This window comes from Gopherus flavomarginatus, chromosome 3 (genome assembly GCF_025201925.1).
Source record: "Gopherus flavomarginatus isolate rGopFla2 chromosome 3, rGopFla2.mat.asm, whole genome shotgun sequence".
Lineage (NCBI taxonomy): Eukaryota > Metazoa > Chordata > Testudines > Testudinidae > Gopherus > Gopherus flavomarginatus.
Window position 1 is genome coordinate 261,354,634 of NC_066619.1, and position 17,973 is coordinate 261,372,606.

Genomic DNA, 17,973 nt, shown 5'->3' on the forward strand with positions numbered 1-17,973 from the left:
CCCACCTTCTAAGCTGGCTTCACTGCTGTGCTGTCATTGGTGCACTAACAGTGGGAGCAGCTTGTCCATTTAAGAGCTCATGAGGGAAGTTAGAACTGCATAGAGCAAAAACGGACAGCCTTGGGAGGGAACAGCACATACGGCAGCTGGTTCCCGATGTCCTTCTCCTGCTCACAGTCCACGACCTCCTTCGCTATGTGAAGTGGCTCTGGCAGATTAATTATTCAAAGTGGCCAAAGCCGACATATGCAGTGGTAGGAATTGATGCTACGTAGCTACTTTCCCTTCCTCAGACTCTTCTCTGCCTCTTTTATGCCATTTGCTCACCAATTCTTCCTCTCGTAAGGGAGAAAGCATATGGTTCAAAGTGTGGAAATATATTTTGTATTTCACAGTGAAGAGTAAATCTCCACCCACAGCTCTCATGAAGTTACAGAAAGTCCTGATGGCAATGGAACCAAGGTAGTTCAATGCACATGGGTGGAATGATGTAAGGAACCTGCACAAGAGGCATTCCCTGTGCACCACAAAACTGTACTCTATGGTGGCTCTGTCTGGCCAATGTGCAGGGTTTCTATAACTATGTCGATCCATTGGCCAAACGCCTTCTCAAAGGGTGCATAAAAGCTGCAGAGGAGGCTACTGCTGCTTTCAGGCTGCAGCAATGGCATACCTTGCATTGGCCCTAAATACTGAAATTTCTATATGCAAATCCTATGTAATCAGGCTTGGTACATGGTCCAGGATTTGCCTCAAAAAAGAAAAATTTTTAGTAAGTCATATTTCTGTGATAATATATTTGTGGATGTTATCCATCTCTACAGTGTTTGAGTGTACAGATATATAATAAGTTTGGAATATAATGTTCAGTCAGAGGGTGAAATTCTAGCCCCACCAAAGTCAATGACAAAACTCCAGGATTTCACCACTATTTTTTTTCAAAGAGAATGCAATACAAAACAAATTTTGTGAGGCCCATGCTCATGCATAATGCACAGCAATTTAACAACAGCAGTATGATAAAACAAGAAAATTTCAGTGGTTATTAAGAAAAGTTTGTCAGCATAATAAAATGCTGATCGAACAGACTGAAATTCTTAAATTTAATAAATAATCATCAGGAAATGTTCCATGAAGTTTCCAATCTATTTAATATTTACAAACCAGTAATATTTTCCATAACTGTGCCTGTATATATTTGAGTGCAACTCACAGATCCAGTATGCCCATTAAAAACTATTCAATCATTTCTTTTTCCCATCTCTGCAAATTCAGCTCCAGAAGAAAGTGATGGCTGATATAAAGCATCTCACAGTTCATGTCACGACCCAACCAAGTATTTTACTTGCTACACTGCACTATTTGTCTTTACCACACATTGTGTAATTTAGCTTGCCTCTCTTGGAGCACAGGATAGACCACTGGTTCATGAAAATGAAAGGAACAACGAACAACCACCTTGTATCCAAATATGAAAAAATAAAATTGCCAGTAAACTGCTCCAACCACTGACCCACCTAAGCACGAAGTACTATAAAAATATCAGCCCCTTTTGGAAAATATACCTAGCATACCACGATCTGGTTTTATTTGTTTGTGTTTGGTGATTTTGTTTTGTTTTTTCACCATCTAATGGCTCAGCTGTGTCCTTAGACCTCCAATGATGATTCAAAATGTGAAAGAACATAGGTGTTAGACCAGCAGCCTCTACAATGAACTGTTGGTCCACCCAAATTCTTCCATTCTCCAAAATCCATGATCACCAAATACACATCTTCTATGGCTATACCAGTGGATAGGCACGGTTTTACCAAAAGTAGAGTTAGTCAAATGAAACATCCTTTTCTGTCTGAAATGCATGGATCTGGAGCTAATATAAACTGCAACTGACCAGAAGCAGAACAATTTAAGCAAACAAGCATGTGTAGCTATATAGTCAATTGGGAGCAGTTTTGGTACTGTTTATTTTTAAACTTATCTGTACCCTAGAGCAGATCATTAAGGTTTGCAGTTTACCAATTCTGTAGATGGGGCCAGTTTATAAATATATAACACACACTCACTCCCTCCTTCCAATCTGCGAGATCTGGACTTTTTTCTGTTCTTTTTTGTTGGTATTATTTTGAGAAGGCTAATAAGCAGATTTTGCATTTTGTTTGAAATGAACCGAAGTTCATGGTCATCCTGATCTCTTTCAGGAATGAGTTCCAAATTCACAGACAAAGCACTAAGAAAACTCTGTCTCCTGCACACACGTGTTACACTCTTGAGGTTGACAGTTCCATTGTTTTAGTGCAAAGTCGCCATCAAAGGTGGCCAGGGTTACACACAGCATAAGGTGGCTTCTTGGGTAACTAGGGCCAGTACCATGGAGGGTTTTGCAAATGAGGATCCAATGAAGAGAGCATGACACACATTGGAGTGAGTGTTCTGGGCAGACTTTCTGGTGGAGCAAAGGATTTACTGTGTTCTGAAGCAGCTGTAGCTTTTTTAAAGTCAGCAGTTTCATAAGCAGACATGAAGAATTACAGTAATCAAGTCTGCAGGTCACGAATGCATTGATCACTGTGGCTAAGACTAAATCTGACAGGAAAGCACATGCTCATCTTGCCAGCTGCATATGGAAAAGGGTGCTTCTTGTGACTGTCACTATTTAGGTATCCAGAAACTGTGGGGAATCCATATGCACAATGAAACTGTGGGCTTCAACAATCTGAAGGAAGATGCTGTCAGTGCAGAATGATATTACAGAGGTGGCAAATTCTTCAAAGTGCTTCCCACTAGCATCACCTCTGTCTTCTTAGGACTCAGCATCCGGCAGTCATTTGTCATTCAGTTGCTGATCTCAGTTAAACCCTTAGACTGCTGGAAGATGATGCTGTTTAATGAGGATGGGAAATGGTGTAAACCTAGATGCTATTTGTATATTACTAGCATTTTAGTCCATGATGTGTCACAAACTCACTCCCCTCATGGCTTCAATAGATGAAGAACAAGATTGGGGAAAAGATGATTCCCCATAGGACTCAACAGGTGGGAGCTCTGGAAGTGGAGATGCAAGTGCCCATCACCACTCTAGGCATAGCCCAAAAGCAATAGGTGAAGGTGTCTCAGTGTGATCCTGTTGCCTCTATTGCACCTATACATTGAAACAGGGGGATTCCATGACCAATCGTATTATATGTTGTGGAGAGCTCCAGCAATGCCGGTTTGGATGAACCCTGTCAGTGGACTTCTGTTTAGCTGCCTGCTTCCATGTGCAAATGCAGTTGTCCATGCTAATGGTTATGCACATTTTTAGTCCTTTTGAAACCATAACCCTTAGTATCTGCTATTGTCTACAGCTTACATTTCTGAAATTACACAAACTAAGAAAGTGTATCCACTATACAGCCATAACTTTAAAAAATGTTTTTACATTACTGGAGAAGTCTTGCGGCAGTTTTGATTAGCCAGATAACAGTATAATAAGGAAACAAACAGACAGCATGGTCTGGGAGTCTTCCATTAGTGGCAATAATATACTTCCATTTAGTAGCTTGAAAGAAGAAAGACTGGTATGCACTGTATTGTGATGAAAGGCTGTAACTAAAGTATGATTCTGTGTATTGCTGTAGTATACACATTTTTGTCCAAATGGTGGGGACAATTTACCCCACTTACTGAATTATGTTTTTAAACAGTTTACTGTTGATAGGAACACCCCAACTTGTTTAAATTCAACATATTACAGAATATATTGCATTGATACAGTACTGTACATTTCCTCTTCTAACACAAATATTTCTGTTCTCACAGGCTCTGTAGATTTTAAAACCAACAATAGCTGCTGCTTTGATTACAGCTCGAGTGCAGTGTGACTGATTTGTTACTCTGGGCTGAATCATCCTGAAAGAGAGCTGATTGGTTAAAAAATTGCTGACTACCATGGCAACTAAACTTGTGACCTAGCTAATGTGAAATGGGTATTTCTTTGCTTGAATCAGAGCCACAAGTGAAGATAGCAAGCCAAATCTAGGCCTGGTGTAACACCACTGATGCCAGTCGAGTTACACCAGAGATTGATATGGTCTACTCTCTGTAAGAAATGGTTTTATTTATACCTTTTTTTCTTGGTTTGCTTGGTGCTGGGATGCAGAACAAAATTCTCAAATATTTATTAAATTGCAGAATGTCAGTAAAGTACAGTATACAGACAGCAAGGAAATGTTCATTCCCTGGTATTGATTCTGCATTTTTATATTGACCATCAGACCCTTTGCAAAAACAAATAGTATTGTGTATTAAAAAATCCCTCATTATCATAGAAATGTAGGGCTGAAAAGAACCTCAAGAGGGCATCAAGTACACCTAGACAATCTATGATGGGTGTTTCTCTAGCCTGTTTTTTAAAGCTTCCAGTGACAGGGATTCCAGTCCTTGGAAGCCTACCCTTATAGTTCGAATGATTTTTCTAATCTCTAACCTAAATCTCCCTTGCTGCAGATTAGGATGATTATTTCTTGCTCTATCTTCAGTGGACACGAAGAACAATTGTTCACTGTCCTCTTTATAACAGCCTTTAACTTATAGGAAAATGTATTATGTCCCTTCTGCCTTCTTTTCTCAAGAACATACACATGAAGATTTTTTAACCTTTCCTCAGAGGTCAGGTTTTGCAAACCTTTTAGCATTTTTGTTGCTCTTCTCTGAACTATCTCCAATTTGTCCACATCTTTCTTAAAGTGTGGTGTCCAGAACTGGACACAGTACTCCAGCTGAGGCCTCACTAGTGCCAAGAAGAGTGGGACAATTATCTCCCATGTCTTACAGCACTCCTATTACTACACCCCAGAATGATATTTGCCATTTTTGCAACTGTATCATGTTGTTGACACATATTAAATTTGTGATCCAAAGTAACCCCCAGGTCCTTTTTAGCAATACTGCTGTCAAGCAAGTTTTTTTCCTTTTGTAGCTGTGCATTTGATTTTTCCTTCTAAAGTGTAGCACTTTGCACTTACCTTTATTAAATTTAATCTTGTTGAATTCAAACCAATTCTCCAATTTGCCAAGGCTGTTTTGAATTCTAATCCTGTCCTCCAAAATGCTAGCAACCCTTCTCAGCTTGCTGTCATCCACAAATTTTATAAGCTGCGACAAAGTTCCTCCTCTACCTTGGTGGGTCCTGCGCTTATTGGCAGATTTGCTCACCTCAGTGATCTTCCCCACAGTCTGGATCAACTCCTCCTGTGTCTGATCAGGAGTTTGGAGGTTTGGGGGGAACCCGGGCCCGCCCTCTACTCCACAGGGTTCCAGCCCAGGGCCCTGTGGATTGCAGCTGTCTATAGTGTCCCTTGTAACAACTGCATGACAGCTACAACTCCCTGGGCTACTTCCCCATGGCCTCCTCCAAACACTTCTTTATCCTCACCATAGGACCTTCCTCCTGGTGTCTGATAATGCTTGTACTCCTTAGTCCTCCAGCACTACCCTCTCAGGCCTGGTCTACACTACGCTGTTAAACCGATTTTAACAGCGTTAAATTGATTTAACGCTGCACTCGTCCACGGTACACTGCTCTTTAAATCGATTTAAAGGGCTCTTTAAATTGATTTCTGTACTCCTACAAAACGAGAGGAGTAATGCTAAAATCGATATTACTATATCGGATTAGGGTTAGTGTGGATGCAAATCGAAGTTATAGGCCTCATTATTTTACAGTAGCTACCCACAGTGCACTGCTCCAGAAATCGACGCTAGCCTTGGACCATGGACGCACACCACCGAATTAATGTGCCTAGTGTGGACGCGCACAATCGACTTTATAATATCTGTTTTATAAAATTGGTTTAAGCTAATTCGAATTTATCCTGTAGCGTAGACGTAGCCTCACTCTCAGCTCCTTGCGCCTCTTGCTCCCAGCTCCTCACACGCACTCCCTCTCCTCTGGCCCCTCCCCACCTCACTAGAGTGAGCTCCTTTTTAAACCCAGGTGCCCTAATTAGCCTGCCTTGATTGGCTGCAGGTGATCTAATCATCCTGTCTGCCTTAACTCGTTCTAGCAGGTTCCTGATTTCTCTAGTGCAGCCCTTGCTCTGGTCACTCAGGGAACAGAAAACTACTCATCCAGTGACCAATATATTTGCCCTCTACCAGACTCCTGTACCACACTGGTCTGAGTCTGTCACAAAGCATACTTTCCACTGCATTATCCAAATCATTAATGAAAATATTGACTAGCATCAGACCCAGGCCAGACCAGGTGGCCCAGGGTGCCATTTGATATGCCCTCCCAGTTAGACAACAAATGGGACTGGCTGAATAAGTGACAGATAATCTAGTCATAGTAATCAGCATATAACAGAAAGGATTAAAAGCCTCTCAAGAAACATCTAAGAGAATACTGAAAATCCACACTATTATTCAAACGGTTATTTCCTGTAATGAGCAAGATGAGAGGGCTGAGACATCAGAAATGGGGACAATCATTTACTGAAAATAAAATTTGAGCCCACCTGGCACAGGCCCACAGTGAATGTGAGGTAGAGCCACACTGCCCTAGAAGGACATGAGGAGTCACAATGCCTCAGGATGATAATGCCTTCTAGGGCTCCTAGGACGAAGGAACACACTGGGCCTGTAATTGTGGTTGGCCGCTGCCTGGGATGGAGGGAAATAGGGAATTCCTGCCCCACCTGGATCCATTTAAAGGCCAATGAAAAATCTGCCACCAAATGGGGAAATGATGCATTCAGTTAATAATGCTCTCACAATGCATCCAATTGCATTAACATTAAAGGCCAACACCAACAATTTTAAAACTTGACAGCATAAAGTTAAGCACCTCAATCTGTATCTAGGCTCCCAAATAAGTGGCTTCATTTGCAGAGATACTGAGCATTCACAGCTTCCACTGAAGTCAATTAGACATCAGAGGTGCTGAGTACCTCTGAAAATCAGGCATTTATTTGGGAACCTAAATATGGATTCAGGCACTTTGCTTTAGGATCCCAAATTTGAAAAAATTGGCCTGAATTTCCACACTTGCATACAGTGGATAAAATATTACACTATAGAGTCACTTTTTTTCACACTTTGGATCTGATATGGAAAGGCTGCAGAGATCTTGAAACTTCAGCTGATGTCAGTGGGTGTTCAAAACCTCTGAGGATCAGACCCATTATGCATTAAAATAAATTCATCTTTAAATAACACGCTTGCAACAAAATCTCTTGTATCTAGAATCAGTGAAACCCAAATGCCATTTCATTATTTGGAGCTGTTAATTTCCTTTGACTCATTCTAATGATGTAGCTAAAAAGGGACATATATCTGGTTTTGTCACCAATCACTGAAATGTCATCTGTTAATGTCATGCTGATGCGGAACCTGTACTTCTAGCTATAAACATATGTAATTCTCATAAGTTTCAAATGGGAGTCACGAACCCTTCACATATAAAGTACACACATTCCTCAGTAAAAAAGAAAAACAAAACCCATACATGTTATGGAAAATGAGGGCTGACACTCCATTTATAAGCTCTGTTTTTATTTCATGCAGAACTACAGTGTGTTTGGTAAAATTATTTAGAATTCCCTCTTTAGTTACTTGATTCAAAAACTGTCGACACTTATAATCTTGATATATGAGTATCAATGAGAAAACCAAGGCAAAGTGGTTCAAGAGACTTACCCAAAGCCCCATTCGAGGTCTGTGGAAGAGCGAAGAATAGATTCCAGCTCTCTTAGGTTTTATTCCCAAAATCATTCTTCCTCTCCAAATCTCATACAGTTCTTGGTAGGCTTTGGAGCCTCAGCAGGTCAGCTTTTATTATTTTTTTTATATTACCATAGTGCCTAGGAACCCCAGTCATGGACCCCTACAGTGCTAGGTGCTGCACAAACACAGAACAAAAAGGCGGGTCCTGCCCCAAGCAGCTTTTCCCCATAGGAGGAAATGTTTTCAGAATGAAAATCGTTTTGTTTCCCTCCCACTCACACACATCCCAATCTTGTACTAGAAGAAAAGCATAAGCAACAGAATGTGACAAGTTATTTTGAAGCTGAGGCCTGGTGAAAAATCAAAAGTGTGAAAAATCCACAGACATAAGCAACTTATTTAAGTCGACCCCCCACCCCAGTGTAAATAGCACTAGTTGATGGAGGAATTCTGTCATTGGCCTAGCTACTGCCAGGATAGAGAGCATCTATACTGAAGCACTACAGTAGCACAGCATTTCAAGTGCAGGCAAGCCCTGAATCCTGCTGAAGTGAGTCTCTTTTTAGCTCAAGGAATCATTACAGACCTTTATGATAAAAAGCGCTGGCATTTTCCTGAAACCAATAACAAAACAAAAAACCCTGTATGTGCTGGTCCAGATTCTGTTCTCACCACAGTAACTCCATTAAATGTGGTTTGCAGAGTTGTAGTCGTGTTGGGAGACATGGGTGAGGTAATATCTTATTGGACCAACTTTTTTGGTGGAAGAGACAAGTTTTGAGCTACACAGAGCTCTGCTTCAGGTCTGGAAAAAGTAATCAGAGTGTCACAGTTAAATACAAGGTGGGACAGATTGTTAAGCACAAGGTGTAAACATATTGCAGAGACTAGTTAAAGTGAATTGGGCAATTAACACCTCTGCAGTCATAGGACAAACAAGGGTTAGTAGATTACACATTGCTGTAGTGAGCCATAAAGCCAGTGTCTCTGGTTTTATGATTTTTGGGGTCTAGCAGAGTTATGAATTTAAGTTCACAGGCTTGTCTTTCGAAGGTGTTTTGCAGGTTTCCTTTGAGGACAAGGACTGAGAGATCCCATACAGAATGATCGCTTTGTGAAAAGGTGTTCACCCAGGGGTGATAGAGTGTTTTTTGTCTCACTTTTCTGTGTGAGTTCAGTTGAGAGAATAGTGATTATCTCATTCCACGTCGTTGTACCTAAACCAGAGCATCAAATGCCCCACCAACAAGTATGTGGGTGAAACCACACCAATCACTACGCTCTCAAATGAACTCTCACAGCTGAAAACTGCTTGAATATCCTCAATGCCAACAGAATACAGTGCAGCGCACTTCCAGCTCTACCTCTTCCCTCCAACAGAAATGCACAGAGCCCAATATCACCACTGAACCTGTAGTGAGGGCTCCATAGTAGTTTGGGGAGTGGAGAACAATTGCAAGGAGACAGCACCCACTCCTTCTCCAGGGGTATTTATATACTCTTCACTCACCTAACTGGAGAGGGCAATCTTGGCATATCTTTTGCATGGATAAATATCTGTAAAATTTTTGTTATATAATTGCATACATCTCTTACATAAGTAAACAACATTTACTTTACCATCTGTTAGTAACTGAAAATTACCAAGCAATTTTCAACAAAAATTAAGTAATTTGACATGACCATTAGTAGTTATCTTACTTGGTTTTACTAATTAAAAAGTACTCAGCATTTGCTGAGTGTTCATAATAGACATAACTGAGGAACACCTGCAAGCTCCTTGTTGCAAGAAGAAGGAAACTAACAAATTAGTGTCATTTAAGTAAGCGAAGCCATTCTACTGCCTAGCATGTGCGGAACTGCTGGTGCAGGTGGTCACCATGTACTGGAAACTGCTATATGGATCACTGAAAGGGATCAAGTAAACACAGATGGAGAATACCCTGACAGGTTTCCAGTGTAGTTCAGTAACTAAAATATGATTATGTTGCTGATATGCAGACTTGGAGCAGAACTCTTTTCCATAATACTTGGATATGCATGTTCCCGAAGGTTCTAAGGTTTAGTAATTCATGACATTCATGTAGTATAGTGAAACAGGCAGTTCAATATACAGTTCTATGTTGGATAATGATGTTCGCAGAAGTTACTGTGAGCAGAGCTTGGGCTATATTAAGAGTTGGGAGTGAAGCAGCAGCAGGCACTGTTTTTGCCATTCTGTAATACCTGTCCGAGGTTTCTAGAGCACTTCACAAATAATTAGGCCTTGTTATACCCAATGAAGTGTAAGAGGGGTGTTAATCCCATTTTCCAGATGAGCAAACCGCAGCACAGAGAAGTTAGGTGAATTGTTCCAGAACTCTCACATAATCAGTGGTGAGCTGGGAAACAATGCCCCTTAAGTACACACGTTCCACAAGTAACAGAAGCTGCTTCCTGCAGTTTTCTACACTCAGCAAAGAAAACTGTTGACAGAAGATGTCAAGCAGAAAAGAGTGGAACTCCTGAAAAGTGACTAAGAAGGAGAAAAGTGAAAGTCTCATCTACCTTTATTTATAAATATTTGGAATTTATGTCACCTATAAAGAAATCTCAGGCTCCAGCTAACAACTCTCAGTTACAATAAAACACATGCGGACTCTGGATAGGTCACTTCTTCTAGGAAGCAACTGCTTTCAAAAAATACCTTTATTCATTGCATGTATTATAGGGTGACAATACACTTGATAAACTGAAGAGACCCTTAACACTTGTTCCTCTTCTGTGGAGTCTGTAGTCAGGTCACCGGAAGGACTCCCTGTAAACAATCAGCCAGCGGGGGGAAACAAAACAAGTGATGGCACCCTTACCTCCAACCCCATCTTCAGAATCAACCTCGTAGATGCTCTCCCCTTCCATGTTCTCTGCAGGATCAGGCTGAATGCAAGGTTTTCTAGTGGTGACCTGTTTCAGGCTCCAGAAGGAAGATGAATCCACACACTCTGCAGCCAGCAAGTAGTATCTTTCAAACAAAATGTAAAAATAAAGCCATTGGATTATTTCTGCTAAACATTTTGGAGTTTGCTTTGTTTCCTTGCCCCCCAAAATTATGAGATCTTCTGTATCAACCAGTTCTGATGGCAGAGATCCTCATCCTGGGCCACAGAATATCCCGGGACAGCTCTAAGAATGAGGTTTAAGCAGAGAAACCACTTGTCATAAACATACAGCTACGGGTAGCATAAAATCTCTCTTTACCCTGTAAAGGGTTAATTCCTCTTTTACCTCTAAAGGGTTAAGAAGCTCAGATAACCTGGTTGCACCTGACCAAAAGGACCAATAAGAGAAGAAGATACTTTCAAATCTGTGGGGGAAGGTTTTTGTTTGTGTCTTTGTTTTGTTCTCTTCGAGTCAGCAAGGAACCAGGACAGGAAAAATACATGTCCTTAAGCATATCTGGACTAAGCATCTAGTACACAGAAATAGTAAGTAATAGCAAAGAAATGTGTTAGATTATCTTTTGTTTTAGCTTGTGAATTTTCCCTATGCTAAGAGGGAGGTTTATCCCTGCTTTCATAACTTTAAAGTTTTGCCTAGAGGAGAAATCCTCTGTGTTTTTTAATCTTTTGTTATTCTGTAAAGTACTTACCATCCTGATTTTACAGAGGTGATTCTTTTACTTATTCTCTCTTTATAATAAAGTCTGGGGTTTTTTTAGAATCTGATTGGGTTTTAGTGTCCTAAAACCCAAGGATCTGGTCTGTGCTCACTTGTTACCTATATGGTTGGTAGAGTATTCTCAAGCCTCCCCAGAAAAGGAGGTGAAGAGAGTTGGGGGGATATTTTGGGGAAACATGAACTCCAAGTGGTCCTTTTCCTGAATCTCTGTCTAACTCACTTGGTGGTGGCAGCATACTGTTCAAGGACAGGGTGGAATTTGTGCCTTCATTCCAATTTATCCAGTGGACATTACATCTGTAGATAGGTGTAAAGATTGGATTGCACAGAAAAAGGACAAACAAAACCCCTTATGTGTGTCTAAAGATGAAGGGAAACAGACAGTAGGAAAGCTCGCTCCTTTTCCCAGACTGGACCTAAGTATCTACCTCTTTCCATTACCCACCTCCAATCTATGTTTGTGTCTCATACTCATGTAATTTCCACATCTTTCTTTTAAAAACAAAAATCTCACATGGATGGAAAAATATACTGATGAATCAGGACATGTCCATGTCTCTGAATGGAAGAAACCAACAGCAGTAGAGCAGGGAGGAGTTACTAGAGTAGTTTTTGAAGAAAGAGGAGGAGAACTATTTCCAACCTTCACACACCATTCTCAGATGCTCATGATTTATATAATATGAGAGGTGAGACCAAAACCACTCTTCTTCTCTGGGTATGAGTTTTGCAAACCCGTTAGACTTAGAGAAGAAAATAGAAAATGAAATACAGCATTAAGAACACATTGGCAGACCTGTGTCTTAGATGAGTGAATTGGGACAGGACAAGAACACAACACAAGATCAATGGCTTGGATCAAATACATAATGATCTGGCCTACAGAACATAGGTCAGGTACTACAGGTTACAGAGCAGTGCATTGACAATCTTCAGCCTTTGTGACTTTCCCATGAGTGAGTAACTAATTTCTACTGATAAATCTGTGGCACCAAACTCAAGGTCCTTCTCTTTTGCTTTCCCACATCATTAGTACTCCAGTTAAACTGCTCCATCCAACAGCCTTTTACAGAGAAGGCTGAGAAGGGGACAGAAAATTCACAGTGACAAGTGAGTTGGGCCCATCTATGTTTTGTTGTTTTCAGTTTCCTTTCTTCAACTTATTAACAAATTAGTACGGTGACATCAACAAATCAGTGTGTACACATTTATTAGAAAACAGTCAAGTGCTAGGTCATTTTGTTGGTAAAAGAAGTGCATACCTAAGTGTTTTACACCAGATGATCTCTACATCTTCAATTGCTTCAAGCTTTCCACTCAGCTTCTGCGTGTTTTTGTCCACTTCCCTCTGGTTGAGCCAGCTCTTTCAACGTGCCATGTATGAGTCATGTTATATTGCATGCAAGGCACTGCAAAACACTCAGCAGACGTTCCATGGAGCGAAAGTTGTTGTCACCCTTCTTGTAATGTTCTGGCTTCTCAACCTCATTTTAATGTTCCAAAAACGGTATTTCAAATCAAGGCTCAAGTTTATCACAACGATTATATCTACCATTGGCTGGGGTTTGAGGATTGAAAAAGGGTCTATATAGTAACACTGATTTTCAGTGATGAAATATCCATTAGAAAAACTCTTAGTTTGGTAAAAAAATCAGTAATAAACAAGTTCCATTTAATAAAAATAATATTTTAACATACTTACCAAATAACTGGAGTTCAGTGGCCATAATATCAACATCTGGTGAGTGTTCACATCTGAAATATTTAGATGTCATATGTAGATCTTGGGTATTTTGCAAGAGTGTTAAAAATTATGGTCCCTGTTTATAAACTACGGTGCCATCAACTATGCACCTCATGGCTTGAAGAAATCTGTTTTATTCTTTCCAGGATTTAGTAATGTTTCTGTACAACTAAATGAATTTTTAGCTAAATGTTTTTAGAAAGTCTGTAGTGCAAATTCTCATAATTTGAATTTTCAACCAAAAGTACTTGTGAGTTCTTATAGTGGAAATGTTTCCTGGTTCCATTCAGATCATCTGATTGTAAACATTGGCTGGACAGATTAGTCCTTCTATAAAGCGATAGATATTGTTGTGAGATTTCCATAAAGTGGCTGGTGGCCAGAGGGTATAGCACAGTGTCTAGAAACAAGAGTACTTGTGGCACCTTAGAGACTAACAAATTTATTTCAGCATGAGCTTTCGTGAGCTGTAGCTCATGCTGAAATAAATTTGTTAGTCTCTAAGGTGCCACAAGTACTGCTGTTCTTTTTGTGGACACAGACTAACACGGCCGCTACTCCGAAACCTGTCTAGAAACAAACGAAGTTACCTTTACCCATTGAAATGTACCTAATACAGACACACACTTCCATGTCTAGTGCTGAAATGTCAGAAAGACAATGACTTGAGCATGGCTTGCTCTCCCAGAGACTAGATCACAGAGGTCTGAGATATCTTTTTTATCCAAATAGCGAAGATATAACTATGCTCATATTTGATCTACAGTAGTTTTTTCTATTCCCCAGATTTACCAAAGAATATAAGGTGTATGCTGCCAGACAGAATATTCTTTTCAGCCTGCACTACTTAGAGCTATTAACATCTAATTAATTTTGTTCTACTGTGATATCAGTCAAAGGAAAGAGGTCTAATAGAAAATGTTCAATATATATGATGCAGGTGTTATGCAGCTTAATATATTTATTTGTTTATCTGTGTCTAAACATAATTGTGTGCCTTTGTCAAAATCTCCTTAATGTAGCTCACTTTACAATGTGGTACTAAAATAAATCACATTTATATCCCTTTATGAAAACATATATGTGCAGAGTAGTAAATTATAGAGATTCCAAAGTATTAAATGTATGATTGTTGGTTACCAATACCTAATTTGAATATTATATTACAGTTCAGGTACTTCCCAAACACTGAATTGCTAACTGTGCTGAGAAATTAATTCCCAGAGAACTCATCTTTCTCTAGTTACAAAATTATCATTAGGCCTATTATGGAAATGAGTGAGGTGAAGAAAAAAGGGAAAGAGTAAAACTACTTTTTTAATCATGTATTATTTTACATTTCTTCCTTTTCTAACATACTTTCCTTTATTTCATGCTTGCTGAATCTCTCCATGTTCCATCTGCACAATGGTTACTGTTAACAGCACTTCAACATTTTTTATTTAGGGGAAAGGATACTTTATTGTTCAGTTCCCTAGTTATGAGAATTTTTTAAATTAAAAACTGAAACCAAATTGCTGCAGCATTACTGAAAACTTACAGCTGCTCAGATGTAATCACAGCAGAAGGGTAAAATGCACAGAGGTGAAATGTTTAGAGCAGAATTGCTTCACACTTGGCTGTGTTGGGGATTAGCTTTGCTTTCTATTTGAGACACATGAATTTGGAATTTAAGAAGCTCGCTGCTCCTTTGTTTTTACTTCTGGGCTATAAGGCTACGTATAAGTCATGAACGGAGTTAGTACAGAACCGAAATGATGGGTTCCACACATTCCAAATTTGCAAGGGTCAAAATGCCTACAGTATAAGTTATTGCCTTTGGCTGTGTCATCTCATTTTTAAATAGTATAATGCTCCTTTTTCAACCTACTGCATGCCCCTCCTTAACACAATGCACACATTTCAACACGAAGTTCCAGGAGGTAGAGCAATGATGTGTAACCTGTGATCTCGGTATGCTTGTTTCCTTTGAGGTGCTACACTGTTATCCTCCAGGGTGACTGTATTAAGAAACTTATTTGAGCATAAGCTTTTGTGGGCTACAGCCCACTTCATCAGATGCATAGAATGGAACATACAGTAAAAAGATATATTACACATAAAAGAGAACATGAAAAGGTGGAAGTTGCCATACCAACTCTAAGAGGACAATTAAGATGAGCTATTATCAGCAGGAGAAAAAAAAATTTGTAGTGATAATCAAGATGGCCCATTTCAGACAGTTGTGTGAGGAAACTTAATATGGGGAAATAAGTATCCTCATACCCTCTTGTCAACTGTCCGAAATGGGCCATCTTGATTATCATTACAAAAGTTTTTTTCTCCTGCTGACAATAGCTCACTTACTTAGCCTCTTAGAGTTGGTATGGCAACTTTCACCTTTTCATGTTTTCTGTATGTATATAGATAGATATATAGATAGATATTTCTTCTTATTATATGTTCCATTCTATCTGATGAAGTGGGCTCTAGCTTATGCCTAAATAAATGTGTTAGTCTCTCAGGTGCCACAAGTACTCCTGTTCTTTTTGCGGATACAGACTAATATGGCTGTTACTCTGAAACCTGTATTAAGAAAATGTGTATTTGATTATGATCTGAAAGTGAGAGCAAACTTAAGTGTTTCAATCAGCACCATTGCTATGGGAAGGATGCAGGGGGACAAAGGTAGGAGCCTGACAGGCTCAGGGAGAGCAAGGGAGCTCACTGGGCTCTACCTAAACCTCAGGTAGCCCACACAGCTGACCAGGGCAGGGGGAAAAGGGAAATGCTGAGAACCAGCAACCAGCTCTAACTCTCTTAAGGTATGTCTACACTACGAAATTAGGTCGAATTTGTAGAAATCGATTTTTTAGAAATCAATTTTATACAGTCGATTGTGTGTGTCCCCACTTAAGACCATTAACTCGGCAAAGTGCGTCCACAGTACTGAGGCTAGCATCGACTTCCGGAGCATTGCACTGTGGGTAGCTATCCCACAGTTCCCGCAGTCTCTACTACCCATTGGAATTCTGGGCTGAGCTTCCAATGCCTGATGGGGCAAAAACATTGTCACTGGTGGTTCTGAGTAAATGTTGTCAGCCCCCCGTCCCTCTGTGAAAGCAACGGCAATAAATCGATTCTCACCTTTTTTCCTGCGTTACCTGTGCAGACGCCACAAAGCATGGAGGCCGCTCAGTTCACTGTCACCGTATGTCTCCTGGGTGCTGCCAGACATGGTATTGCATTACTACACAGCAGCAACTCATTGCCTTCTTGCAGCAGACAGTGCATTACGATTGGTAGCCATTGTCGTCGTCTCTTTGATGCTCTTTTAGCTGACTTCGGTGAGGTAGGCCAGGGGCGCCTGGACGTAAATAGGAGACGACGATGGCCAGCAGTCGTAATGCACCGTCTTCTGGCAAGCAGCCAGGAAATGATGATGAATAGCAATCCTACTGCACCATCTTCTGGCGAGCAGCCAGGAGACGACGATGGCGAGCAATTATACTGCACCACCTGCTGCCAGTCTAAGATGTATAAGAGAGATGGAGTGGATCAAAACAATAAAGAGATCAGATTTATTGTATTCATTTGCTCCCCCCTCCCTCCATGGTTTGAGCATTGGCCTGCTAAACTCAGGGTTGTGAGTTCAATCCTTGAGGGGACCATTCTGTGTGACAACCCTGTAAGCCATGTCATCAGTCGCCCCTCCCTCCCTCAGAGCAACAGCAGATAATCATTTTGCGCTTTTTTTCAGCGCAGATGCCATAGTACAGCAAGCATGGAGCTCACTCAGATCACCGCTGCAATTATGAGCACTGTAAACACCATGCATTATCCTGCAATATATGCAGAACCAGAACCTGCAAAAGCAAAATCAGGCGAGGAGACGATGGCAGCTTGGTGACAAGAGTCATGAGGACATGGGCACAAACTTCTCTCAAAGTACGGGCCCCGGCAATGTGGACATCATGGTGTTAATGGGGCAGGTTCATGCTGTGGAACACTGAATCTGGGCATGGGAAACAAGCACAGATTGATGGGATCACATAGTGTTGCATGTCTGGGATGATTTCCAGTGGCTGTAAAACTTTCACATGCGTAAGGGCACTTTCATGGAACTTTGTGACTTGCTTTTTTCCCCTGCCCTGAAGTGCAAGAATACCAAGATGAGAGCAGCCTTCACAGTTCACAAGCGAGTGGTAATAGCCCTGTGGAAGCTTTCAATGACAGATAGCTACCGGTCAGTCAGGCATCAATTTGGAGTGGGCAAATCTACTGTGGGGGCTGATGTGATCCAAGTAGCCAACACAATCAAAGAGCTGCTCATATCCAGGGTACTGACTCTGGGAAATGTGCAGGTCATAGAGGATGGCTTTGCTGCAGTGGGATTCCCTAACTGTGGTGGGGCAATAGACTGAACCCATATCCCTATCTTGGCACCGGAGCACCAAGGCAGCAAGTGCATAAACCACAAGGGGTACTTTTCAATGGTGCTGCAAGCACTTGTGGATCACAATGGATGTTTCACCAACATCAACGTGGGATAGCCAGAAAAGGTACATGACGCTCGCATCTTCAGGAACTCTGGTCTGTTTCAAAAGCTGCAGCAAGGGACTTTTTTTCCAGACCTAAAAATAACTGTTGGGGATGTTGAAATGTATATAGTTATCCTTGGGGACTCAGCCTACCCCTTAATGCCATGGCTCACGAAGCCATACACAGACACCCTGGACAGTAGTCAGGAGCTGTTCAACTATAGGCTGAGCAAGCGCAGACTAGTGGTAGAATGTGCATTTGGAGATTTAAAAGTGCACTGGTGCAGTTTACTGACTCGGATAGACCTCAGCGAAACAAATATTCCCATTATTACCACCGCTTGCTGT

At 40.8% G+C, this 17,973-nt stretch overlaps 1 protein-coding gene across 5 annotated transcripts in view; it reads right to left on the reverse strand.

Moving 5' to 3' along the window:
- The window catches only part of PPP2R2C (protein phosphatase 2 regulatory subunit Bgamma), a 296,637-nt gene that overhangs the window by 137,088 nt on the left and 141,576 nt on the right, over window positions 1-17,973 (reverse strand). For 2 of the 5 annotated variants that reach the window (XM_050947821.1, XM_050947820.1), the window contains exon 2: window positions 10,554-10,705. The exons of the other annotated variants lie outside the window; for them this stretch is intronic. In XM_050947821.1, coding sequence (XP_050803778.1) covers window positions 10,554-10,602 — 49 coding nt within the window. In that variant the 5' untranslated portion in view covers window positions 10,603-10,705. The remainder of the gene's footprint in view (window positions 1-10,553; window positions 10,706-17,973) is intronic. 5 annotated transcript variants of the gene reach the window in all.